This window comes from Leptodactylus fuscus, chromosome 10, assembly GCF_031893055.1.
Source record: "Leptodactylus fuscus isolate aLepFus1 chromosome 10, aLepFus1.hap2, whole genome shotgun sequence".
Lineage (NCBI taxonomy): Eukaryota > Metazoa > Chordata > Amphibia > Anura > Leptodactylidae > Leptodactylus > Leptodactylus fuscus.
The window spans coordinates 88,085,142-88,110,611 of NC_134274.1; the positions used below are offsets into that span (position 1 = coordinate 88,085,142).

Here is a 25,470-nt window from a genome sequence, read left to right on the forward strand (position 1 = left end):
AGGGCTCTGCATAGATCACTCTGTCGGGAAAATCCAGCGACCACTACAGGAGACATTTGGTATGACATGCTATGTGCTATGGCAGATGTTGTTCTAGTGTACAGAATAACACCCGACAGCGCCGCTTCAGGCCCAGTACAAAGCAGGAGCGACTCCTCCAACCACAACATGGCGGCCGCACGCACAGGCGATTGGCAGAGAGGAAGTGACGTAGCTGGATCGGTGGCTGCCGCGAGCCTGCCCGGAAGTGCAACAGAGTGACTTCCGGCGGCCCAGCGTGCTCTGGCGGGAAGAGGAGCAGCTCCGGTACCGCGGGACACGTGACACCATGGCCGACACTTTGGAGTTTAACGACATTTACCAGGAGGTGAAGGGATCTATGGTAAGGCCGGGACACCGGGACGTGTAGTGACGTGTGGTGTGTATATATATATGTATATAGTGTGTGTGTAATATGTGTATAATATATGTAATCAGATTATTGTATGTATAACTGTGTGATGTGTGCGTGTATATAGTGTATATGTTACGTGTGAGTAATATATATATATATAATATATATATTATGTATATGTGGTGTCTGTGTATAATAATATAGCTATATATGTGGTGTGTGTATAATACCGTATGTATGTGATGTCTGTATATATGGTATGATACGGTATATGTGATGTATGTGTAATAATCTAGCTATATTTATGTGTATATGTGATGTCTGTATATATGGTATGATATGTGTATTATATATGTGATGTCTATATATACGGTATGATGTGTGTATAATATATATATATATATATATGTGATGTCTGTATATACGGTATGATGTGTGTATAATATATATATATATATATGTGATGTCTGTATATACGGTATATGTGATGTATGTGTAATAATCTAGCTATATTTATGTGTATATGTGATGTCTGTATATATATATGGTATGATATGTGTATTATATATGTGATGTCTGTATATACGGTATGATACGGTATATGTCATGTCTGTATATTATGGCTATATATATATTTGTGTATATATGTGACAGGACGGCCCTGTGATTGCTCCTCCTTACCCCATACAGTGCCCCCATATGTGAGTTACGCAGCAGCTTTCCCGTCCTCGGCCCCCGCGGTATTAGACACCACCAGAATGCTGAGATCGGCGCACTGTCGGCGTTCCCGCTGCTGGAGATTTCCGTTGCGTTTGCTTTGACCCCACTATGTCTCCAGTATCAGTAGGACAGTCCTTAATATTCAGTGTTATCCCTGGGGGGTGAGGGGCGCCCTCCTGCCAGTATTCTCCCATAGCATTGTACTGTCATTGGCGTCCTGACCGCGCAGTGACGGATCTCCGGCCCCCCGGACGCGCACTCTCCGCTTTCCAGTGGTCTATAAAACCGCCAAAGCTCCGGACGTGTGACCACTCTCAGCACGATTCAGTCTGGTCATGTGACTTGTACTACTTGGTCGGGTCATGTGACCGCTGTAGATGGTGAGGTCACTGGGTGTGATGATCGGCCTAGATCCCGTCATGGAGCAGCAGAAGACGTAGTGACCGGTGTCCTCACATCCCCGCGGCAGAATCTGGGGGGATTCTCCTTCCCATTGTGTTCAGTGGGTGCAGACATGACCTCTGTGTAGTGGTGGTCCGCCAGACCCTGGGCTCTGTATGTAACATGAGTGCGGGGTCTTCTGAGCGCCCGGCCATCTCTCAGGTCTCCTCCGGCCACAACGTGACATTGTAATAACCTTTCATGTTCATGTTATGAATCTCTCGCAGAACGATGGCCGCCTCCGCTTATCCAAAGCCGGGCTCATGTACAAGAACAGCAAGACTGGGAAGGTGGAGAACATTGCCGCTGCTGACCTGTCGGAGGGCGTGTGGCGCCGGGTAGCGCTTGGGCACGGCATCAAGCTTCTAACACGTGCAGGCCATGTGTATAAGTATGACGGCTTCAGGGAGGGGGTAAGTACACGGATACTCCAGCACGTGGTCACATGACTAAGCGTGTGCCTGAGAGCGCCGACTGCTACGTCTCACCCTTCCTTCATATTAAAGGGGTTGAGCTGATGTCCTGCCTATAGGACGGGGGGTCTGATGTGTGCAGGACAACCATCGCTGCTAGAGATGACAAGGCTGTACAAGGCTCCCAGGCTTGTCTGCAAATTGTCTGTTTTGCAGGCTGGTCTATGCAGCCTGCAAAAGAGAGGATGATTTTTTGCAGTGCAATGCATTAGCATTGTAATGCATTGCATTAGTGATCAGACCCCCTGGGGTTCAACACCCCTAGGGGGTCTAATAAATGCAAAAAAATAAATAAAAAAAAATATAAAAAGTTTTAAAAGTTCAAATCACCCCCCCTTTCCCTAGAACACATATAAAAGTGGTTAAAAACTGTGAAACACATACATGTTAGGTATCCCCGCGTCCGAAATCGCCCGCTCTACAAAGCTATACAAATATTTTTCCTGTTCGGTAAACGCCGTAGCGGGAAAAATAGTCAAAAGTGCCAAACAGCCGTTTTTTCACTGTTTTGATTCTGATAAAAATTTGAATAAAAAGTGATCAAAGCAATAACATTTCCCGAAAATGGTAGAACTACAAAGTACCCCCGGTCCCGCAAAAAAAGACGCCCTATGCATCCCCGTACACGCACGTATAGAAAAGTTACGGCCGTCGGAATATGGCGACTTTTAGAAAAAAAATTTTTTAACACAGTTTTGGATTTTTTTTAAGGGATCAAAATGTAAATAAAACCATATACATTTGGTATCCCCGGAACCGTACCGAAACATAGAATACAGGGGATAGGTCATTGTGGCTGCGCAGTGAACGCCGTAAAACCAAAGCCCGTAAGAAAGTCGCAGAAATGCATTTTTTCTTCAAATCCACCCCATTCTGAATTTTTTCCCTGCTTCCCAGTACATTATACAGAATAATTAATGGCGGCATCATGAAGAAAAATTAAGACCTCATATGGCTCTGGGAGCGGAGAAATAAAAAAGTTATGGGGTTTAGAAGGAGGGGAGTCAAAAACGAAAATCAAAAAATGCCATCGGCGGGAAGGGGTTAAAGGGGACCTCTCCTGTCCTCGGGCACATGTGGTTTTATACACGGCCAGAAAGCAGTCCTGTGTCGGCTGCCCCGCTCTGTGCCCCGGTGCCGTTAGAAGGGCGTCCCTGACGGTCTAGCTGGGCTGTGAGGGCGCCCCTCCTGACAGTGCTCCTCCATAGACTTGTACTGGGGCGTCATCACTGGGCAGCTAGACTAGATTAGGGCGGGGAGATTCTGATTAATGGTGACACAGGCCACGCCCATTTTAAAATCCCACGTCCTTTTAGCACACAGACCTCACGAAACGTCTAAATCCAAACTCTCTCCAGACCCCCGGGGCGGTGATCAGACATAACATACAGTGCGCCCTGAAGCCTTGACACAAGTGTGCACACAGCCGTATACATCACCTCTGACTATATCCTTCTGTTTCTCCTCAGGAGTATGAGAAGCTGGCCGACTTCTTCAAGACGCACTTCCATGTGGAGCTGACGGAGAAGGATCTGTGTGTGAAAGGCTGGAACTGGGGCAGTGCTCGCTTTGGAGGTGCGTCTGCTTTGCTGGTTGTGAGGGTTACGTTATACTGGTGGTCACGTCCATGACTGTATAGTGCACAGGTCCAGCGCTGTTCACACCATGACAGCTCTCGGCACTTACATCACATGTCCCTTATGTTTCCCCCCTCCCGTCTTGCAGGTCAGCTTCTCTCTTTCGATATCGGGGAGCAGCCGGCCTTTGAGCTCCCGCTCAGTAACGTGTCTCAGTGCACCACCGGGAAGAACGAGGTGACGCTGGAGTTTCACCAGAATGACGATTCGGAGGTGTCGCTGATGGAGATTCGTTTCTATGTCCCGCCCACACAAGACGACGGAGGCGATCCGGTAGAGGTAATGGTGAACTGACCTCTCGTGGCCCCCTCCCTACATGTACGGCAGTAGTGCTCGGGGGTGGCAGACACTGATGCTGTCGTCCATGATGGGAGATATTACTGAGTTAACCTCCTAGACTGGGGCTGAACTGCGATTCTGTGACTGCTCGCCTCGCAAAGTACAAGTCCTTGGTTTTTGTAGGTTATGGGTCAGATCGTGGCCGTGCAGGACATCTTGTGGTGCCGCGTCCAGCTGGGGCGTGCTCCAATAACCCTCCTGTGTGTGCTCACACGTGTCCACCGTCATTTATCTGCATTTCTTCCTCTACGTTTAGGCGTTTGCTAAGAACGTCCTCTCCAAGGCAGACGTCATCCAGGCGACAGGCGATGCGGTCTGCATTTTCCGGGAGCTGCAGTGCCTCACTCCTCGTGGTCGCTACGACATTCGCATCTACCCCACCTTCCTCCACTTGCATGGAAAAACCTTTGACTACAAAATCCCCTACACAACCGTGCTGCGACTCTTCCTCCTGCCACATAAGGATCAGCGCCAGATGTTCTTTGTGGTAAGTCTGTCCATGGGCTCGGGCTGGGAGTCGTGCTATTAGAGTATAATGATCAGAGGCTCCGAGGAGGTGACTGAACAGAAGAAACAGTTTCACTCGCCTCTCCTGGGTCTCCCTCGCCTCTCCTCCTGGGTCTCGCTCGCCTCTCCTCCTGGGTCTCCCTCGTTTCTCCTGGGTCTCGCTCGCCTCTCCTCCTGGGTCTCGCTCGCCTCTCCTGGGTCTCCCTCGTTTCTCCTGGGTCTCGCTCGCCTCTCCTCCTGGGTCTCGCTCGCCTCTCCTGGGTCTCGCTCGCCTCTCCTCCGTGGTCTCGCTCGCCTCTCCTCCGTGGTCTCGCTGGCCTCTCCTCCGTGGTCTCGCTGGCCTCTCCTCCTGGGTCTCGCTGGCCTCTCCTCCTGGGTCTCGCTGGCCTCTCCTCCGTGGTCTCGCTCGCCTCTCCTCCGTGGTCTCGCTCGCCTCTCCTTCTGGGTCTCGCTGGCCTCTCCTCCGTGGTCTCGCTGGCCTCTCCTCCTGGGTCTCGCTCGCCTCTCCTCCTGGGTCTCGCTCGCCTCTCCTCCTGGGTCTCGCTCGCCTCTCCTCCTGGGTCTCGCTCTCCTCTCCTCCTGGGTCTCGCTCTCCTCTCCTCCGTGGTCTCGCTTGCCTCTCCTGGGTCTCCCTCGTTTCTCCTGGGTCTCGCTCGCCTCTCCTCCTGGGTCTCGCTCGCCTCTCCTCCTGGGTCTCGCTCGCCTCTCCTCCTGGGTCTCGCTCGCCTCTCCTCCGTGGTCTCGTTCGCCTCTCCTCCGTGGTCTCGCTTGCCTCTCCTGGGTCTCCCTCGTTTCTCCTGGGTCTCGCTCGCCTCTCCTCCTGGGTCTCGCTCGCCTCTCCTCCTGGGTCTCGCTCGCCTCTCCTCCTGGGTCTCGCTCGCCTCTCCTCCGTGGTCTCGCTCGCCTCTCCTTCTGGGTCTCGCTCGCCTCTCCTCCTGGGTCTCGCTCGCCTCTCCTCCTGGGTCTCGCTCGCCTCTCCTCCGTGGTCTCGCTGGCCTCTCCTCCGTGGTCTCGCTGGCCTCTCCTCCGTGGTCTCGCTGGCCTCTCCTCCTGGGTCTCGCTCGCCTCTCCTCCGTGGTCTCGCTGGCCTCTCCTCCTGGGTCTCGCTGGCCTCTCCTCCTGGGTCTCGCTCGCCTCTCCTCCTGGGTCTCGCTCGCCTCTCCTCCTGGGTCTCGCTCGCCTCTCTTGGGCTCTAGTTCGGATCCCTCTTCTCCTCTGATGCCATGTGGCCTTGTGACACTTAGGTGCAAGCATTGCATTGAAGTGTGACTGTCGTGACTGCTGAGGCCTAATCACAGAAGAGAAGAGGGGTTCATGCCGGGGCCATGGAGAAGTGAGTAACAGGGTTTCTTCTGTTTGCTCACCCCCTCTGGTTATTATACTTGGGGAAGGGGGGGTCTGAGGAGCAGAGACGCTACAGAATAATAGTATTTTTGGTTTGGTGCAAACAAAACAGCCGGGGAACCTTGTGAGACGACTCCCACAAGGTTCACCCAACACGTAATCATTGCTAAGTCATTGCTATTAATCAAGGTCAAATGTCTGATTAATTGCAATTTTTGATTTAGGTTATACCGCTGGTCCCTAATATTCATGTTTTGGGGTCTGCTTATTTCTGAGTATTTGTAATAAGCTAATTGGACAGTAGGGGGCGCCTCTGCACCAGGTATATGGCTGGTCTTCACGTCGTCTTAGACCGTATAAGTAATCTTCTATGCCAGTACAGAAGTCATGGCTGCCCGCACTCTATATTATACCCATCACCTATGTGTCATATACTTACCCGCTGCCATGTCCATGACCTCTTCAGGACTGCAGCCTATAGGTGTGTGCTGTAGAGGATATTACATTAACCCTACGTGTTCTTCTTCACCGCAGATAAGTTTGGATCCTCCGATCAAGCAGGGACAGACCCGCTATCACTTCTTAATCCTGCTCTTCTCGAAAGACGAGGACATCACATTGACCCTCAACATGAGCGAGTGAGTGCTGGTCCTGCCGTGCAGCCCTGTAGTGTTATAGACCCCTCTATTGTGTTCGTACAGGGGGCCCCTTCTCATATTGTAACCCTTTAATGCAAAATCACATGTGGTGCGTCATCTGTGAGATAAAACTACCACTGGATGGGGCAGGAGACCCCACTCTGTCACATCCATGTGTCCTGGGCCATGAGCATAAGACCATCCCCGATGCCGTCCGCTTACTGATGTCCCGGGGTCTCTGCACCTGCACCAGGTTTATTGCACTATATGGCGCCTGTCATACCTTGGGGCATGTTGGCGCCGCACTCCCGCGCTGGTCATGGTCGTATTTCCGCCATCCGTTTATCGCTTCGATCTTTTTTTTCCTTCTTAGAGAAGAAGTTGAAAAGCGATTTGAAGGAAAGCTGAAGAAGAACATGTCGGGGTGTCTGTACGAGATGGTGAGCCGCGTCATGAAGGCCCTCGTAAACCGCAAAATCACCGTGCCTGGAAACTTCCAAGGGTGAGTGACCCCATGTCAGCAGAGGTCCTAATATACTGGTACCGTCGCCCTTAAAAACCAATCCGGTCGGGGCTTTCAGTCTCCTTAAATGAGAGCGCAGAGTTTGGTTGCTGCGGGTAATTGGTGCGATTTTCTCCTGCGCGGGGGGTTGGGTAAATGTCTCTATGTAAGGAGTTTGCACCAGGATGAAGCTGCACATTTAGGGCTCTGCCCCTGGTGATCAGCACAGCTACGGCACCTCACCCCCCAGCTAGGGCCGGTATGTACGGAGCCCCCGCCCTCATTACGTTCCATCTATACAGTATAGGCGACACATGGTAGGGGTGTGATTATTTCTTCCCCGTCCGCCATGTTGACCCCGCGTGTCTTTCTTTCTCTTGTGCAGGCACTCCGGAGCTCAGTGCATCACGTGCTCGTACAAGGCCAGCTCAGGACTGCTGTATCCTCTGGAGCGAGGCTTCATCTACGTGCACAAGCCGCCCGTCCACGTCCGGTTTGACGAAGTCAATTGTGTGAACTTTGCCCGTGGCACCACCACGACTCGCTCCTTTGACTTTGAAATCGAGACCAAGCAGGGATCGCAATACACCTTCAGCAACATCGAAAGGTTGGTTCTGTCTGGCAGTGTAAGGGTGTTGTGCCTGGGGTAAGTGCGCAGAAGGTTTAGAGCCACCACCCGAGGCGCAACCTGAACTAGAGGTAACATAGGTGGTCTGGAGCAGTGGAGGGGTGTGTGTCACTAGGCTTGGTTCTCTAGGGTGGTGAAAGATTAATAGTTGGTTTCCTGGTTGTCTCGGGCAGGGGTATATAACCTTCGGCACTCCAGCTGTTGTAAAACTACAACTCCCAGCATGCATGCTTCTCTGCTGCTCTAGGAACTCCCATGGAAGTGAATGGAGCATTGTAGGATCGGTAGATTCACAGCAGCCGGAGTGCGGAAGGTTTCTGGCCCCTGGTCTGGGGCAATGCTGCCTTTTTGGTAGTCGAGGGTGAGGACCGGTGTTAATAAGTGCTGGAGCCCGGGGAGCCAAGTGGACAACCCAAGGTGGGGAGGGGAACACAAAGAGAAGAACACTTTCATCTCTCATTCCTGTTCTGTGGTGACCATGTCAGTGCTGGACAGGACAGAGAGTCTTCTCACAGCGCTCAGTCTCTGATTGATGTCTCTTCTCTCCTTGGTGATGGGGTAGGGCGCTCTCACAGCACTCTCCTCTATGATCAAGTAGAGTACTGTCACAGTTCTCTCCCCTATTATTGGGTAGGGTGTCCTCATAGATCTCTCCTCTGTGTTTGGGCTGGGTACTCGCACAGTGCTCTCTACAATCAGTCAGGGTACTCTCACAGTTCTCTCCCCATGATGGAGTAAGGTATTCTTATGTTTCTCTCCCCTATGTTTGAATAAGGTGTTCTCACAGTGCTCTCCTCTGTGTCTGGGCCGGGCACTCTCTTAGTGCTCTCCTCTGTGTCTGGGCTGAGCACTCTCTTAGTTCTCTCCTCTGTGTCTGGGCCGGGCACTCTCATAGTTCTCTCCTCTGTGTCTGGCCCGGGCACTCTCTTAGTGCTCTCCTCTGTGTCTGGGCCGGGCACTCTCTTAGTTCTCTCCTCTGTGTCTGGGCCGGGCACTCTCTTAGTTCTCTCCTCTGTGTCTGGGCCGGGCACTCTCTTAGTTCTCTCCTCTGTGTCTGGGCCGGGCACTCTCTTAGTTCTCTCCTCTGTGTCTGGGCCGGGCACTCTCTTAGTTCTCTCCTCTGTGTCTGGGCCGGGCACTCTCTTAGTTCTCTCCTCTGTCTGGGCCGGGCACTCTCTTAGTTCTCTCCTCTGTGTCTGGGCCGGGCACTCTCTTAGTTCTCTCCTCTGTGTCTGGGCCGGGCACTCTCTTAGTTCTCTCCTCTGTCTGGGCCGGGCACTCTCTCAGTTCTCTCCTCTGTGTCTGGGCCGGGCACTCTCTTAGTTCTCTCCTCTGTGTCTGGGCCGGGCACTCTCCTAGTTCTCTCCTCTGTCTGGGCCGGGTACTCTCGCTGTGCTCTCCTTTCTGTCTGGGCCGGGCACTCTCTTAGTTCTCTCCTCTGTATCTGGGCCGGGCACTCTCGCTGTGCTCTCCTTTCTGTCTGGGCCGGGCACTCTCTTAGTTCTCTCTGTATCTGGGCCGGGCACTCTCGCTGTGCTCTCCTCTGTGTCTGGGCCGGGCTCTCTCTTAGTTCTCTCCTCTCTGTCTGGGCCGGGCACTCTCTTAGTTCTCTCCTCTGTGTCTGGGCCGGGCACTCTCTTAATTCTCTCTTCTGTGTCTGGGCCGGGCACTCTCTTAGTTCTCTCCTCTGTGTCTGGGCCGGGCACTCTCTTAGTTCTCTCCTCTGTGTCTGGGCTGGGCACTCTCTTAGTTCTCTCCTCTGTGTCTGGGCTGGGCACTCTCTTAGTTCTCTCCTCTGTCTGGGCCGGGCACTCTCTTAGTGCTCTCCTCTGTGTCTGGGCAGGGCACTCTCTTAGTGCTCTCTGTGTCTGGGCCGGGCACTCTCTTAGTGCTCTCCTCTGTGTCTGGGCAGGGCACTCTCTTAGTGCTCTCTGTGTCTGGGCCGGGCACTCTCTTAGTTCTCTCCTCTGTGTCTGGGCCGGGCACTCTCTTAGTTCTCTCCTCTGTGTCTGGGCCGGGCACTCTCTTAGTGCTCTCCTCTGTGTCTGGGCCGGGGACTCTCTTAGTTCTCTCTTCTATGTCTGGGCCGGGCGCTCTCTTAGTGCTCTCTTCTGTGTCTGGGCCGGGCGCTCTCTTAGTTCTCTCTTCTGTGTCTGGGCCGGGCGCTCTCTTAGTTCTCTCCTCTGTGTCTGGGCCGGGCGCTCTCTTAGTTCTCTCCTCTGTGTCTGGGCCGGGCACTCTCTTAGTTCTCTCCTCTGTGTCTGGCCCGGGCACTCTCTTAGTTCTCTCCTCTGTGTCTGGGCCGGGCACTCTCTTAGTTCTCTCCTCTGTCTGGGCCGGGCACTCTCTTAGTTCTCTCCTCTGTGTCTGGGCCGGGCACTCTCTTAGTTCTCTCCTCTGTCTGGGCCGGGCACTCTCTTAGTTCTCTCTTCTATGTCTGGGCCGGGCGCTCTCTTAGTGCTCTCCTCTGTGTCTGGGCCGGGCACTCTGTTAGTTCTCTCCTCTGTGTCTGGGCCGGGCACTCTCTTAGTTCTCTCCTCTGTGTCTGAGCTGGGCACTCTCTTAGTTCTCTCCTCTGTGTCTGGGCCGGGCACTCTCTTAGTTCTCTCTTCTATGTCTGAGCCGGGCACTCTCTTAGTTCTCTCCTCTGTGTCTGGGCCGGGCACTCTCTTAGTTCTCTCCTCTGTTTCTGGGCCGGGCACTCTCTTAGTTCTCTCCTCTGTGTCTGGGCCGGGGACTCTCTTAGTTCTCTCTTCTGTGTCTGGGCCGGGCACTCTCTTAGTTCTCTCCTCTGTGTCTGGCCCGGGCACTCTCTTAGTTCTCTCCTCTGTGTCTGCCCCGGGCACTCTCTTAGTTCTCTCCTCTGTGTCTGGGCCGGGCACTCTCTTAGTTCTCTCCTCTGTGTCTGGGCCGGGCACTCTCTTAGTTCTCTCCTCTGTCTGGGCCGGGCACTCTCTTAGTTCTCTCCTCTGTGTCTGGGCCGGGCACTCTCTTAGTTCTCTCCGCTGTGTCTGGGCCGGGCACTCTCTTAGTTCTCTCCTCTGTGTCTGGGCAGGGCACTCTCTTAGTTCTCTCCTCTGTGTCTGGGCAGGGCACTCTCTTAGTTCTCTCCTCTGTGTCTGGGCCGGGCACTCTCTTAGTTCTCTCCTCTGTGTCTGGGCCGGGCACTCTCTTAGTTCTCTCCTCTGTGTCTGGGCCGGGCACTCTCTTAGTTCTCTCCTCTGTGTCTGGGCCGGGCACTCTCTTAGTTCTCTCCTCTGTGTCTGGGCCGGGCACTCTCTTAGTTCTCTCCTCTGTGTCTGGGCCGGGCACTCTCTTAGTTCTCTCCTCTGTGTCTGGGCCGGGCACTCTCTTAGTTCTCTCCTCTGTGTCTGGGCCGGGCACTCTCTTAGTTCTCTCCTCTGTGTCTGGGCCGGGCACTCTCTTAGTTCTCTCCTCTGTCTGGGCCGGGCACTCTCTTAGTTCTCTCCTCTGTCTGGGCAGGGCACTCTCTTAGTTCTCTCCTCTGTGTCTGGGCCGGGCACTCTCTTAGTTCTCTCCTCTGTGTCTGGGCCGGGCACTCTCTTAGTTCTCTCCTCTGTCTGGGCCGGGCGCTCTCTTAGTTCTCTCCTCTGTGTCTGGGCCGGGCACTCTCTTAGTTCTCTCCTCTGTCTGGGCCGGGCACTCTCTTAGTTCTCTCCTCTGTCTGGGCCGGGCACTCTCTTAGTTCTCTCCTCTGTCTGGGCCGGGCACTCTCTTAGTTCTCTCCTCTGTGTCTGGGCCGGGCACTCTCTTAGTTCTCTCCTCTGTGTCTGGGCCGGGCACTCTCTTAGTTCTCTCCTCTGTCTGGGCCGGGCGCTCTCTTAGTTCTCTCCTCTGTGTCTGGGCCGGGCACTCTCTTAGTTCTCTCCTCTGTGTGTCTGTGTCCTCCCTCTGCTCACAGTAGCTGCAGTACCACTGGCTGTCACTAGGGGGTCAGATAATATCACCCAGTTGTAGTGACTCAGCACTTTTTGGGGTGATTGTCTCTTTGGTTCCCGTCATGTCCATAGACCGCACAGTGTGATGGTCCGCGGGCACCTGAGTGCGGGCAGAGCGCCGGTCCTGGCTGTTTAACCCCTCAGGTGCTGTGATCAGTGCTGACTGTCACATGATGTGGTTATAGAGGGCGGTCCCCCGTGTGAATGGGCGGGGTCTCCCCGTTAGGTCAGCTGATGTAAGTGCGACCGGCTATAACTTCGATCCTTTCTCTTCCGCAGGGAGGAATACGGGAAACTCTTTGACTTTGTCAACGCAAAGAAACTGAACATCAAGAACCGAGGCCTGAAAGAGGTGAGTGCGGTGCGAGCGCGGTGCGAGCGCGGTGCGAGCGGCCCCTCCGCACGTCCCCCGGCAGACTCTGACTCACGGCTGTCTCCTCTCCTTTTTATGATAGAAGTCACAGGTCAGCGCCCTCGGCCCCCGGCCCAGGTTGTACGTTTGCCGTGTGCATTTGCCATGTGTGTATTTACCAGGACATAGCCGCATGGACTATAAGGCTGAAGTCACATGATGGAGGGGCCGCGCCAGGCCCGGACCCCTAACACCCCTCTGTATTCCTGCATGCCAGATAGATGTTCATGTCCCACAATAACAAGTTATTACTGGTGGGAAGGGGTTAATTGTGAAGACCTCACTGATCATGTGACCGGGGCTCCTCTGTGCCCCGTTTGGATGGAGGTCGGCGACTGTCACTCCATTCAGATGTGGCGCACAAGACCCCCTACTATCGTGATGGATGGGTGACCCTGTAGCATGACCCCACTGACCCCCTTAGGTGCTAAGTTGCTATTGTGAGTGACCCTTTAACTCTTTCTGGGGGTAACACAGCACCCGTAATGTCTTCAGCTTCTTCTATAACACTTTAACCCCAAGTTAACCCTGAGTTCCGTCTGAAACACTCGCGTCTCAATCGTGAGCCTGTGCTCCCTTTGTTGATCTCACGTAACTGCCGGTCTTCAGGTAGGTCCGCATGGTTGGTTGCATGGCTTTCCTGAGAAGGTTTTACAGTACTAATGGTGTCCTGCTCGCTCCGGCACTGACAGCGAAACAAGCCATGCACCGGTGTGAGCAGGACGGGCTCGGGATTGTGCACCAGCTCACTGAAGCCGTGTGTATTACACCTGTGTTGGTGCCCCATGATGGCGCCGCCCTGTATTGTGGATATGCCAGGCCCGTGTTATATGGACGTGACTACAGCCGCTAGTCCTGCCCTGGCCACCGCTCTTATGGCCTGGACTAGCCGGATCATTGGGATCGGTAACGCTCTATAGTCAGGTATTAGCCCTGCAGTCTGGTGGGATTTGTGGCTGTAATGAAGATGGATTATTGCAGTGTGAATCTAACCCTCCAAGGAATTCAGGAACAGAACGACGCCCCCCCCCCCCCCCCCAACAGCCTAATAGTTTCTGTGAGAGGCGAGGGGAGCGCGCTCATAAGTCCGCTGCCGTCATTGGTTCTGATTTTCGTGCAGTTTTGTCTCCATATTATACTGCCCTTAAAAACAGAAGGCAGAGAAATCCCATCTTGTGACTATTAGGAAAACGGGGCTCTGCTGTGACCAATGGGGAAACAGTGGGTGGCAGTGAGCGCCCTGTGACTATATGGGATAGGGGAGCTGCTGCGGCTATATGAGGATTGGATTTACTACTGCGACTGTATGGGGAGGGTAGAGGTACTGCTGCGACTATATGGGGAATAGGGGAGCTGCTGCGACTATATGGGGGGTAGAGGTACTATTGCGACTATATGAGGGGTAGAGGTACTGCTGCGACTATATGGGGGTAGAGGTACTATTGTGACTATATGGGGGTAGAGGCACTGCTGCGACTATGGGGGGTAGAGATACTACTGCGACTATATGGGGTGTAGAGGCACTGCTGCGACTATATGGGGGGATAGGGGAGCTGCTGTGACTATATGGGGGTAGAGGTACTGCTGCGACTATATGGGGGGTAGAGGGGAGCTGCTGTGACTATGGGGGTTGAGGTACTGCTGCGACTATATGGGGGGTAGAGGTACTACTGCGACTATATGGGGGTAGAGTTACTGCTGCGACTATATGGGGTAGAGGTACTGCTGCGACTATATGGGGTAGAGGTACTGCTGCGACTATATGGGGGTAGAGGTACTGCTGCGACTATATGGGGGTAGAGGTACTGCTGCGACTATATGGGGGTAGAGTTACTACTGTGACTATATGGGGGTAGAGTTACTGCTGCGACTATATGGGGGTAGAGGGGAGCTGCTGTGACTATATGGGGGGTAGAGGGGAGCTGCTGTGACTATGGGGGTTGAGGTACTGCTGCGACTATATGGGGGTAGAGTTACTACTGTGACTATATGGGGGTAGAGTTACTGCTGCGACTATATGGGGTAGAGGTACTGCTGCGACTATATGGGGGTAGAGGTACTGCTGCGACTATATGGGGGTAGAGGTACTGCTGCGACTATATGGGGGTAGAGGTACTGCTGCGACTATATGGGGGGTAGAGGTACTACTGCGACTATATGGGGTAGAGTTACTACTGCGACTATATGGGGGTAGAGTTACTGCTGCGACTATATGGGGTAGAGGTACTGCTGCGACTATATGGGGTAGAGGTACTGCTGCGACTATATGGGGGTAGAGGTACTGCTGCGACTATATGGGGGTAGAGGTACTGCTGCGACTATATGGGGTAGAGGTACTGCTGCGACTATATGGGGTAGAGGTACTGCTGCGACTATATGGGGGTAGAGGTACTGCTGCGACTATATGGGGGTAGAGGTACTGCTGCGACTATATGGGGGGGTAGAGGTACTACTGTGACTATATGGGGGTAGAGTTACTACTGTGACTATATGGGGGTAGAGTTACTGCTGCGACTATATGGGGGTAGAGGGGAGCTGCTGTGACTATATGGGGGGTAGAGGGGAGCTGCTGTGACTATGGGGGTTGAGGTACTGCTGCGACTATATGGGGGTAGAGTTACTACTGTGACTATATGGGGGTAGAGTTACTGCTGCGACTATATGGGGTAGAGGTACTGCTGCGACTATATGGGGGTAGAGGTACTGCTGCGACTATATGGGGGTAGAGGTACTGCTGCGACTATATGGGGGTAGAGGTACTGCTGCGACTATATGGGGGGTAGAGGTACTACTGCGACTATATGGGGGTAGAGTTACTACTGCGACTATATGGGGGTAGAGTTACTGCTGCGACTATATGGGGTAGAGGTACTGCTGCGACTATATGGGGTAGAGGTACTGCTGCGACTATATGGGGGTAGAGGTACTGCTGCGACTATATGGGGGTAGAGGTACTGCTGTGACTATATGGGGTAGAGGTACTACTGTGACTATATGGGGGTAGAGTTACTGCTGCGACTATATGGGGTAGAGGTACTGCTGCGACTATATGGGGTAGAGGTACTGCTGCGACTATATGGGGTAGAGGTACTGCTGCGACTATATGGGGGTAGAGGTACTGCTGCGACTATATGGGGGTAGAGGTACTGCTGCGACTATATGGGGTAGAGGTACTACTGTGACTATATGGGGTAGAGGTACTGCTACATCTATGTGGGGTATTTGGCTACTGCGGTGACTGTTAGTAGACGGTAATGAGTCTGTTATATCCACATGGAGTAAAGGGTCATCGCTGCGACCTCTCAAGGAAGGGCCTAGAGATGGCGCCAGCTGTGACTACATGCGGGACAGAAGGACTGCTGTGACCAATGGGGAAGCTGTGAAGATTACACGTCTGTTGTGCCTACATGATGGGGGGGGGGGGGGGGGGGTGAATAAACCTGTGACTAAAATGGAGGAAAGGGCTTGTGCTGTAACCAATGGGGGGAGGAGGGAAGGCAGCGAAGCCGGCGGTGACCACATGGGCGAAGGGTCCTGCTGTGACTGTGGAGCGCAGTGTGATGGAGAGTAACGTGTGCAGTATATTCAGGCTGCGGCCCGTGTCTAGGCCCCGCCTCTCCTATATACATGTACAGTGGGTGTGCGGCTGATGTACGGACTGTGTTATTTACGGCGCTGTACACAAAAATTAACCCTTGCAGACATTGGGCACCATGCATTTGTAAGCCACTGTTCACGCCTGACACCGCAGTGACACCGTATTAGTGCATGTGGTTTTGGTGGTACGTGGCGGCACAAGTGTAGAGTGGATCTGCACGTCTGGCACATACATGTAGCTGCTCTGCGGTCCGTCCCCGGGGGGCCCGGTCAGGTCTGTAACCCCTCGTGTGCTCTCCTGTAGGGGGTGAAGCAGCCGTACGACGACTACGCCGACTCTGACGACGATCAGCAGCATGACGCCTATCTGGAGAGAATGAAAGAGGAAGGGAAGATTCGGGAGAACGCGGACAGCGACGACTCCGGAGATGAGACTGGTGAGAGGCCTATAGATATATGGGAGCCTGTGCGTGACCGATGTCACTGTATACAGTGGGCTGCCCTTACTATGCAGCACCTCTGTGAGTGGTATAGAGTCGGCCATTGCTGTGCGATATATTTAGGCGCCCTCCGTCTCACATTTGCTGTTTTTTTCCCCTCTCGTAGATGAGTCATTTAATCCCGGAGAGGAGGAAGATGAAGTTGCAGAAGAGTAAGTGAAGTGAACCCTGCGGTGTCTGGTCCCCGCCGCAGCACGTCGGCCTCTTATCCATCTTTATTTTCTCTCCCCATTACAGATTTGACAGTAATCCCTCTAACAGTTCATCCAGTGCCGGCAGCGATGACGAAGAGGCGGAGAAGAAGAAGAAGCCGGCCAAGAAGCCGAAAATTGTTAGAGAGAAGAAGCCAAGGAAAAAAGCCGAGGTAACACTTGGGGAGTGATGTGAAAACCTTTATAGACCCCATATACACTTACCATGAGGAGTGTACACGGGGGGAGCATGCTTCTCAGTACTGGGTAGTGAGCGGTGAGCATGCTTCTCAGTACTGGACAGTGAGCGGTGAGCATGCTTCTCAGTACTGGGTAGTGAGCGGTGAGCATGCTTCTCAGTACTGGGTAGTGAGCGGTGAGCATGCTTCTCAGTACTGGGTAGTGAGCGGTGAGCATGCTTCTCAGTACTGGGTAGTGAGCGGTGAGCATGCTTCTCAGTACTGGGTAGTGAGCGGTGAGCATGCTTCTCAGTACTGGGTAGTGAGCGGTGAGCATGCTTCTCAGTACTGGGTAGTGAGCGGTGAGCATGCTTCTCAGTACTCGGTAGTGAGCGGTGAGCATGCTTCTCAGTACTGGGTAGTGAGCGGTGAGCATGCTTCTCAGTACTGGGTAGTGAGCGGTGAGCATGCTTCTCAGTACTGGGTAGTGAGCGGTGAGCATGCTTCTCAGTACTGGGCAGTGAATGGTGAGCATGCTTCTCAGTACTGGGTAGTTAGCGGTGAGCATGCTTCTCAGTACTGGGTAGTGAGCGGTGAGCATGCTTCTCAGTACTGGGTAGTGAGCGGTGAGCATGCTTCTCAGTACTGGGTAGTGAGCGGTGAGCATGCTTCTCAGTACTGGGCAGTGAATGGTGAGCATGCTTCTCAGTACTGGGTAGTTAGCGGTGAGCATGCTTCTCAGTATTGGGTAGTGAGCGGTGAGCATTCTTCTCAGTACTGGGCAGTGAGCATGCTTCTCAGTACTGGGCGGTGAGCATGCTTCTCAGTACTGGGCGGTGAGCGGTGAGCATGCTTCTCAGTACTGGGCGGTGAGCATGCTTCTCAGTACTGGGCGGTGAGCATGCTTCTCAGTACTGGGCTGTGAGCGGTGAGCATGCTTCTCAGTACTGGGCAGTGAGCGGTGAGCATGCTTCTCAGTACTGGGCAGTGAGCGGTGAGCATGCTTCTCAGTACTGGGCTGTGAGCGGTGAGCATGCTTCTCAGTACTGGGTAGTGAGCGGTGAGCATGCTTCTCAGTACTGGGCGGTGAGCATGCTTCTCAGTACTGGGCGGTGAGCATGCTTCTCAGTACTGGGTAGTGAGCGGTGAGCATAGTTCTCAGTACTCGGTAGTGAGCGGTGAGCATGCTTCTCAGTACTGGGTAGTGAGCGGTGAGCATGCTTCTCAGTACTGGGCGGTGAGCATGCTTCTCAGTACTGGGTAGTGAGCGGTGAGCATAGTTCTCAGTACTCGGTAGTGAGCGGTGAGCATGCTTCTCAGTACTGGGTAGTGAGCGGTGAGCATGCTTCTCAGTACTGGGCGGTGAGCATGCTTCTCAGTACTGGGCGGTGAGCATGCTTCTCAGTACTGGGTAGTGAGCGGTGAGCATGCTTCTCAGTACTGGGTAGTGAGCGGTGAGCATGCTTCTCAGTACTGGGTAGTGAGCGGTGAGCATGCTTCTCAGTACTCGGTAGTGAGCGGTGAGCATGCTTCTCAGTACTGGGTAGTGAGCGGTGAGCATGCTTCTCAGTACTGGGTAGTGAGCGGTGAGCATGCTTCTCAGTACTGGGTAGTGAGCGGTGAGCATGCTTCTCAGTACTGGGCAGTGAATGGTGAGCATGCTTCTCAGTACTGGGTAGTTAGCGGTGAGCATGCTTCTCAGTACTGGGTAGTGAGCGGTGAGCATGCTTCTCAGTACTGGGTAGTGAGCGGTGAGCATGCTTCTCAGTACTGGGTAGTGAGCGGTGAGCATGCTTCTCAGTACTGGGCAGTGAATGGTGAGCATGCTTCTCAGTACTGGGTAGTTAGCGGTGAGCATGCTTCTCAGTATTGGGTAGTGAGCGGTGAGCATTCTTCTCAGTACTGGGCAGTGAGCATGCTTCTCAGTACTGGGCGGTGAGCATGCTTCTCAGTACTGGGCGGTGAGCGGTGAGCATGCTTCTCAGTACTGGGCGGTGAGCATGCTTCTCAGTACTGGGCGGTGAGCATGCTTCTCAGTACTGGGCTGTGAGCGGTGAGCATGCTTCTCAGTACTGGGCAGTGAGCGGTGAGCATGCTTCTCAGTACTGGGCAGTGAGCGGTGAGCATGCTTCTCAGTACTGGGCAGTGAGCGGTGAGCATGCTTCTCAGTACTGGGCTGTGAGCGGTGAGCATGCTTCTCAGTACTGGGTAGTGAGCGGTGAGCATGCTTCTCAGTACTGGGCGGTGAGCATGCTTCTCAGTACTGGGTGGTGAGCATGCTTCTCAGTACTGGGCGGTGAGCATGCTTCTCAGTACTGGGCGGTGAGCATGCTTCTCAGTACTGGGCGGTGAGCGGTGAGCATGCTTCTCAGTACTGGGTAGTGAGCGGTGAGCATGCTTCTCAGTACTCGGTAGTGAGCGGTGAGCATGCTTCTCAGTACTGGGTAGTGAGCGGTGAGCATGCTTCTCAGTACTGGGTAGTGAGCGGTGAGCATGCTTCTCAGTACTGGGTAGTGAGCGGTGAGCATGCTTCTCAGTACTGGGCAGTGAATGGTGAGCATGCTTCTCAGTACTGGGTAGTTAGCGGTGAGCATGCTTCTCAGTACTGGGTAGTGAGCGGTGAGCATGCTTCTCAGTACTGGGTAGTGAGCGGTGAGCATGCTTCTCAGTACTGGGTAGTGAGCGGTGAGCATGCTTCTCAGTACTGGGTAGTGAGCGGTGAGCATGCTTCTCAGTACTGGGCAGTGAATGGTGAGCATGCTTCTCAGTACTGGGTAGTTAGCGGTGAGCATGCTTCTCAGTATTGGGTAGTGAGCGGTGAGCATTCTTCTCAGTACTGGGCAGTGAGCATGCTTCTCAGTACTGGGCGGTGAGCATGCTTCTCAGTACTGGGCGGTGAGCGGTGAGCATGCTTCTCAGTACTGGGCGGTGAGCATGCTTCTCAGTACTGGGCGGTGAGCATGCTTCTCAGTACTGGGCTGTGAGCGGTGAGCATGCTTCTCAGTACTGGGCAGTGAGCGGTGAGCATGCTTCTCAGTACTGGGCAGTGAGCGGTGAGCATGCTTCTCAGTACTGGGCTGTGAGCGGTGAGCATGCTTCTCAGTACTGGGTAGTGAGCGGTGAGCATGCTTCTCAGTACTGGGTAGTGAGCGGTGAGCATGCTTCTCAGTACTGGGTGGTGAGCATGCTTCTCAGTACTGGGCGGTGAGCATGCTTCTCAGTACTGGGTAGTGAGCATGCTTCTCAGTACTGGGCGGTGAGCATGCTTCTCAGTACTGGGTAGTGAGCGGTGAGCATAGTTCTCAGTACTCGGTAGCGAGCGGTGAGCATGCTTCTCAGTACTGGGTAGTGAGCGGTGAGCATGCTTCTCAGTACTGGGCGGTGAGCATGCTTCTCAGTACTGGGTAGTGAGCGGTGAGCATAGTTCTCAGTACTCGGTAGTGAGCGGTGAGCATGCTTCTCAGTACTGGGTAGTGAGCGGTGAGCATGCTTCTCAGTACTGGGCGGTGAGCATGCTTCTCAGTACTGGGCGGTGAGCATGCTTCTCAGTACTGGGTAGTGAGCGGTGAGCATGCTTCTCAGTACTGGGTAGTGAGCGGTGAGCATGCTTCTCAGTACTCGGTAGTGAGCGGTGAGCATGCTTCTCAGTACTGGGTAGTGAGCGGTGAGCATGCTTCTCAGTACTGGGTAGTGAGCGGTGAGCATGCTTCTCAGTACTGGGTAGTGAGCGGTGAGCATGCTTCTCAGTACTGGGCAGTGAATGGTGAGCATGCTTCTCAGTACTGGGTAGTTAGCGGTGAGCATGCTTCTCAGTACTGGGTAGTGAGCGGTGAGCATGCTTCTCAGTACTGGGTAGTGAGCGGTGAGCATGCTTCTCAGTACTGGGTAGTGAGCGGTGAGCATGCTTCTCAGTACTGGGCAGTGAATGGTGAGCATGCTTCTCAGTACTGGGTAGTTAGCGGTGAGCATGCTTCTCAGTATTGGGTAGTGAGCGGTGAGCATTCTTCTCAGTACTGGGCAGTGAGCATGCTTCTCAGTACTGGGCGGTGAGCATGCTTCTCAGTACTGGGCGGTGAGCGGTGAGCATGCTTCTCAGTACTGGGCGGTGAGCATGCTTCTCAGTACTGGGCGGTGAGCATGCTTCTCAGTACTGGGCTGTGAGCGGTGAGCATGCTTCTCAGTACTGGGCAGTGAGCGGTGAGCATGCTTCTCAGTACTGGGCAGTGAGCGGTGAGCATGCTTCTCAGTACTGGGCTGTGAGCGGTGAGCATGCTTCTCAGTACTGGGTAGTGAGCGGTGAGCATGCTTCTCAGTACTGGGCGGTGAGCATGCTTCTCAGTACTGGGTGGTGAGCATGCTTCTCAGTACTGGGCGGTGAGCATGCTTCTCAGTACTGGGCGGTGAGCATGCTTCTCAGTACTGGGCGGTGAGCGGTGAGCATGCTTCTCAGTACTGGGCGGTGAGCATGCTTCTCAGTACTGGGCGGTGAGCATGCTTCTCAGTACTGGGTGGTGAGCATGCTTCTCAGTACTGGGTAGTGAGCGGTGAGCATGCTTCTCAGTACTCGGTAGTGAGCGGTGAGCATGCTTCTCAGTACTGGGCTGTGAGCGGTGAGCATGCTTCTCAGTACTGGGCGGTGAGCATGCTTCTCAGTACTGGGCGGTGAGCATGCTTCTCAGTACTGGGCGGTGAGCATGCTTCTCAGTACTGGGCGGTGAGCATGCTTCTCAGTACTGGGCGGTGAGCATGCTTCTCAGTACTCGATGGTGAGCATGCTTCTCACTGCTCTTAGGGTTTCCCCTACAGCAGGCAGTGCTAAGACTGTGATGGCTATGTTGGGGGTATTATAATGTGTATGGCCTGAGCTGGGGACATAAGGTGGGATTATACTGTGTGGGCGCCTCCTGGGGGCATTATACCGTGTGCAGGGGCACTAGACATGATACTGCTTACCCAACTGCTGCCCATTGCAAGCAAAAAGAATGGGCGAGATCCTCCTCCGAGGGTTTGATATAAGGGTCAGTTACTTATGTTGTGTTCCGCACTTGTAGGGTAAGAAAGGCAAAGACCCTGCTGCCCCCAAACGCCCAATGTCGGCCTACATGTTGTGGTTGAATGCCAGCCGCGAGAAGATCAAGAGTGAGAATCCCGGGATCAGCATCACAGACCTGTCCAAGAAAGCTGGAGAGATCTGGAAAAGCATGAACAAGGATAAGAAGGAGGTAAGAAAGCCTTGGCCTTGGAGGATTAATTGAGATCCTGGCGGCCGTTCGTTCCCTCGTGTGCTATGGGGCGACCATTCTCTTTACATTGCTGTTTGTTTTACCAGGAGTGGGACCGTAAAGCGGAGGAGGCCAAGCGGGATTACGAGAAAGCCATGAAGGAATATAATGAGAACGCCCCATCTGATACATCCAAAAAGTGAGTGAGCGGACCTGGCGCCCATCAGCCGCCACCTCCATGTTACCTTCTGGTTACTACTGACTGTTTGTTTCAGGGACAAGAAGTCAAAACCTGAGAGGAAACCGGCAGGAAAGTCCGATAAGGGCAAGTCAGGGAAATCCTCGTCTCCGGCAAGAACTCCGGTCAAGACCAACACTGTTAAGAGCAAGGAATTTGTGACCAGCGACGAGAGCTCCTCCGATGAAAGCACGCGAAAAAAGGTGCGCTAGAACACCGCCTTGTACTCGGCTCCCTCACCTCCGCACACTGGTTCTCTACACTACAGTCTGGGGTCATGTAGACTCCTTCAGAGGGTCACAAGCCAAGTTGACAAGTTTCTTCCACACTGCAGGACTGTAAACCGATGACAATACTTTGATATCACAGTCAAATGCATAGATGGAGCTTGTATAATACTCTGTATAAAAGCGGTCTAGGGTTTCCTATAGGGGGAGAACGTGGAGTTAATGGTTCTAAGCGTGAGGGGAAGTGTGGAGGTAGCAGTGCTGAGTGTGTGGGAGTAATGTGGAAGGAGCAGGGCTGTGACTGTGGGGGTAAAGAGGATGTGTAGGGGGAAATGTGGATGGCACAGAGCTGGGTTTGTGAGGAGGGTGTAAAGGTAGCCTAGTTTGTGGGGGCCGAGGAACGGTGGAGTAGGAGAGCTGAGTTTGTGGGGGAAATGTGGAAGTGACAAGGCTGATTGCCTGAGGGAAATGTGGAAGGAGCAGAGCTGTGAGTATGGAGCTAATGGGGATGTGTAGGGGGAAATGTGGATGCCACAGAGCTGGGTTTTTGAGGAGAGTGTAAAGGTAGCCTAGTTTGTGGGGGCCAAGGAACGGTGGAGTAGGAGAGCTGAGTTTGTGGGGGAAATGTGGAAGTGACAACGCTGATTGCCTGAGGGAAATGTGGATGTAGCAATACTGTGTGTGTGTGAGGGTAACGTGGAAGGAGCAAAGCTGTGAGTATGGAGCTAATGGGGATGTGTAGGGGGAAATGTGGATGCCACAGAGCGGAGTTTGAGGAGGAGGTAAAGGTAGCCTAGTTTGTGGGGGTGGGGGAACGGTAGAGTAGGAGAGCTGAGTTTGTGGGGGAAACGTGGAAGTGACAACGCTGATTGCGTCTGGGAAATGTGGATGTAACAGAGCTGTGTATGGAGCTAATGGGGATGTGTAGGGGGAAATGTGCATGCCACAGAGCGGAGTTTGTGAGGAGGGTGTAAAGGTAGCCTAGTTTGTGGGGGCCAAGGAACAGTGGAGTAGGAGAGCTGAGTTTGTGGGGGAAACGTGGAAGTGACAAAGCTGATTGTGTGAGGGAAATGTGGAAGGAGCAGAGCTGTGAGTATGGAGCTAATGGGGATGTGTAGGGAGAAATGTGGATGCCACAGAGCTGAGTTTGTGAGGAGGAGGTAAAGGTAGCCTAGATTGTGGGGGTTGGGGAATGGTGGCGTAGGAGCTGATTGCGTGAGGGAAATGTGAATGTCGCAGACCTGAGCGTTGGAGTGATACGGATGTAGCAGAGTTGAGAGAAGCGGCATGAAGGCAGCATAGCTGAGTGTATGGAGGGAGGAGATTGTGCAGGAAGGAAACGTGAAGGTTTCATAATTGTGGGTGTAGTGAAACCGAAAACTGCTGTGTCATTAAGAGGTTAATACCTTATTGATTTTTTTTTTTAATTTTTTTTTTTGCGCAGGGATCGGATGATGAAGAAATGGCGAGCACCCCGGCGAGCTCCAACGACTCGGGCTCTGACTAGACGGCTCTTGTACAGAACGATGAATTGCTTTGTCCGCGCCAGCGGATGGTTGGAGAGGTCGTAGGACTGTGATAAAAAAACAAAAAACATTTTATTTGGTTGAGTTTCCGCGGCCCCGGGGCTGAAGGAGAATCTGTAAATTTCATGGCGTTGTCGATGCTTCTGACCGGTGTGTATTCCCGCGTAGCGTTCGCCTCCGTTCTTGGTTTCCGATTCAGTTTTTTTTGTTTTTTTCCTCCTTTTGTAATAAAATATTTTCTGGAGTTTCCTTCCCATTTCTTGGACGTCTCCTTTTTTTGTGTAATTTGTAGGTAATTGCTAATTTAATCCCTTCACCCGGGCGCACCGCCTCGCCATCCAGCACTTACCAGACGCCTCCTGGACGCTAAGTGGATGTAATCGAGTTAAGGAGCCTTAAGCAGAGTCTCTAGTGTGCGAGGAAAGTGCAAGGATCAATCTCAAGACCTAAGCACCAAATAAAAATACTTCTCCTCGGCCCGGGACGTTCGGCTTCGTTACGCGGACGCTTGTGGCTTTTAGATGCGTGTAGCTTTGACCTTCTGCTGTGAAGTGGTCGCCGCTCGTTTCCGGGCAGGGATATAAATCGCGTTGCGATTCCTGAAGAAGCAGCGAAGGATTTGCGTCTCCTTTAAGAGCCTTTGCGGTAAACCAATTGGTGAGAGTGTTTTGTGACTCGGAGAGGAGAAGAGAAAACTGCTGATGTGTTAATGATGGGGAGCGGATGGGCCGGGAAGGTATCGATGTGTTAATGATAGCGCTGGGGCTTCCCTCTGGGCAGGAAACATTTTGTGCTAATTGAGGATTGAGAAGTAATGTAGGAGCCGAGAGACGGCAAAGTGATGGGAGGTGTGAAGATGGAGGTAGCCCGACAGCCTTATGTGCAGCATACAGACGCTAGCACCGAAACCGTACATAATGGAGACATCGCTTCCCTGTGCGTGTCTCACCACCCGCCATGTTATTCAGGCTGCTTGTCTGAGATTACGATATGGGTGACCTCGTCTTTGGCATATTGTAATGGTGGGGTCCGATCCCCAACAAACACCTGTTTTCAGGGCAGCTGTGACCTCTTCACTGCTTACCAAGCACTGTACAGGTGAACATCGGACCGTTACTTGTCTAATATTGAAGAGCTAGGCCCGGGGACTCAACTGGCGGACCAGGGTCTATTCCTGGACAGAAGGTGCCAGCTGTCTGGGCACTTGCCACCTTGCTCCTTCATAATGACAGTGGTCCGGGCTGAGGAAGTGTTTCCTGCAGGCTCCCCTCTATGGTTGGTGGAGGGGCCCATTGGCTAAGTAGAGGCCACTGGGTTGGCATTATGCTAAGTGGGTGGAATACCATGAGTGGTCACCAGTAGGATATTATACCATGTGGTGGCATCTCCGCTGGCATTATACTTAAGGGGGGGGGCTTATACTGTGTATGGACATCGGTAGACGTGGAGGCATCTAGGGGTATATTCATAAGGTGGAAAATGAAGAGAAATTCCACTTACGGTAATTTTCTGCCACGTTATTACCACAATGGAATACCAACGCTCTGCTCATTCGACCCAGATAAATGGGCTTTGTCGACCCTTGGAATCCATTGCTGAATCATCCACAACAAGATCGAGCATGACCCTGATTTTTTTCTCTGCCTCCCATTGAATACTATGGGGGCAGACTCGGAGCGGGATATGCCGTAGATTCAGGGGTGGAATCCTCCAAAAATCTGCAGCAGATTCCTATATGTGAAGGTACCGTCAGTATATATTGTACTGTATAGTGGCAGTGAGATTTCATAACTATA

At 53.1% G+C, this 25,470-nt stretch overlaps 1 protein-coding gene across 2 annotated transcripts; it reads left to right on the plus strand.

The window, feature by feature from the left end:
• The first annotated feature begins 259 nt into the window (after nucleotides 1-259).
• On the plus strand, nucleotides 260-23,909 carry SSRP1 (structure specific recognition protein 1). Of its 2 annotated transcripts, none has more exons than XM_075258480.1 (16): nucleotides 260-382; nucleotides 1,783-1,968; nucleotides 3,498-3,603; nucleotides 3,754-3,944; nucleotides 4,261-4,491; nucleotides 6,390-6,493; nucleotides 6,867-6,995; nucleotides 7,381-7,602; nucleotides 11,862-11,943; nucleotides 15,896-16,028; nucleotides 16,198-16,243; nucleotides 16,329-16,455; nucleotides 21,513-21,683; nucleotides 21,791-21,882; nucleotides 21,959-22,124; nucleotides 23,593-23,909. In XM_075258480.1, the coding sequence occupies exons 1-16, from the start codon at nucleotides 329-331 to the stop codon at nucleotides 23,653-23,655; spliced, it is 2,103 nt and encodes a 700-aa protein (XP_075114581.1). In that variant the 5' UTR covers nucleotides 260-328; the 3' UTR covers nucleotides 23,656-23,909. The 2 variants fall into 2 exon arrangements, with proteins under 2 accessions (XP_075114581.1, XP_075114582.1); XM_075258481.1 differs by having other exon boundaries at nucleotides 11,862-11,934; nucleotides 23,593-23,908.
• Nucleotides 23,910-25,470: the final 1,561 nt, after the last annotated feature.

Coding starts and splice junctions, on each gene's coding strand:
- SSRP1 (XM_075258480.1), top strand. CDS start 329: ATGGCCGACACTTTGGAGTTTAACGACATTTACCAGGAGGTGAAGGGA. Junction 6,494..6,866: donor TTGACCCTCAACATGAGCGA/GTGAGTGCTGGT, acceptor TTTCCTTCTTAG/AGAAGAAGTTGAAAAGCGAT. Junction 16,244..16,328: donor GAAGATGAAGTTGCAGAAGA/GTAAGTGAAGTG, acceptor TCCCCATTACAG/ATTTGACAGTAATCCCTCTA.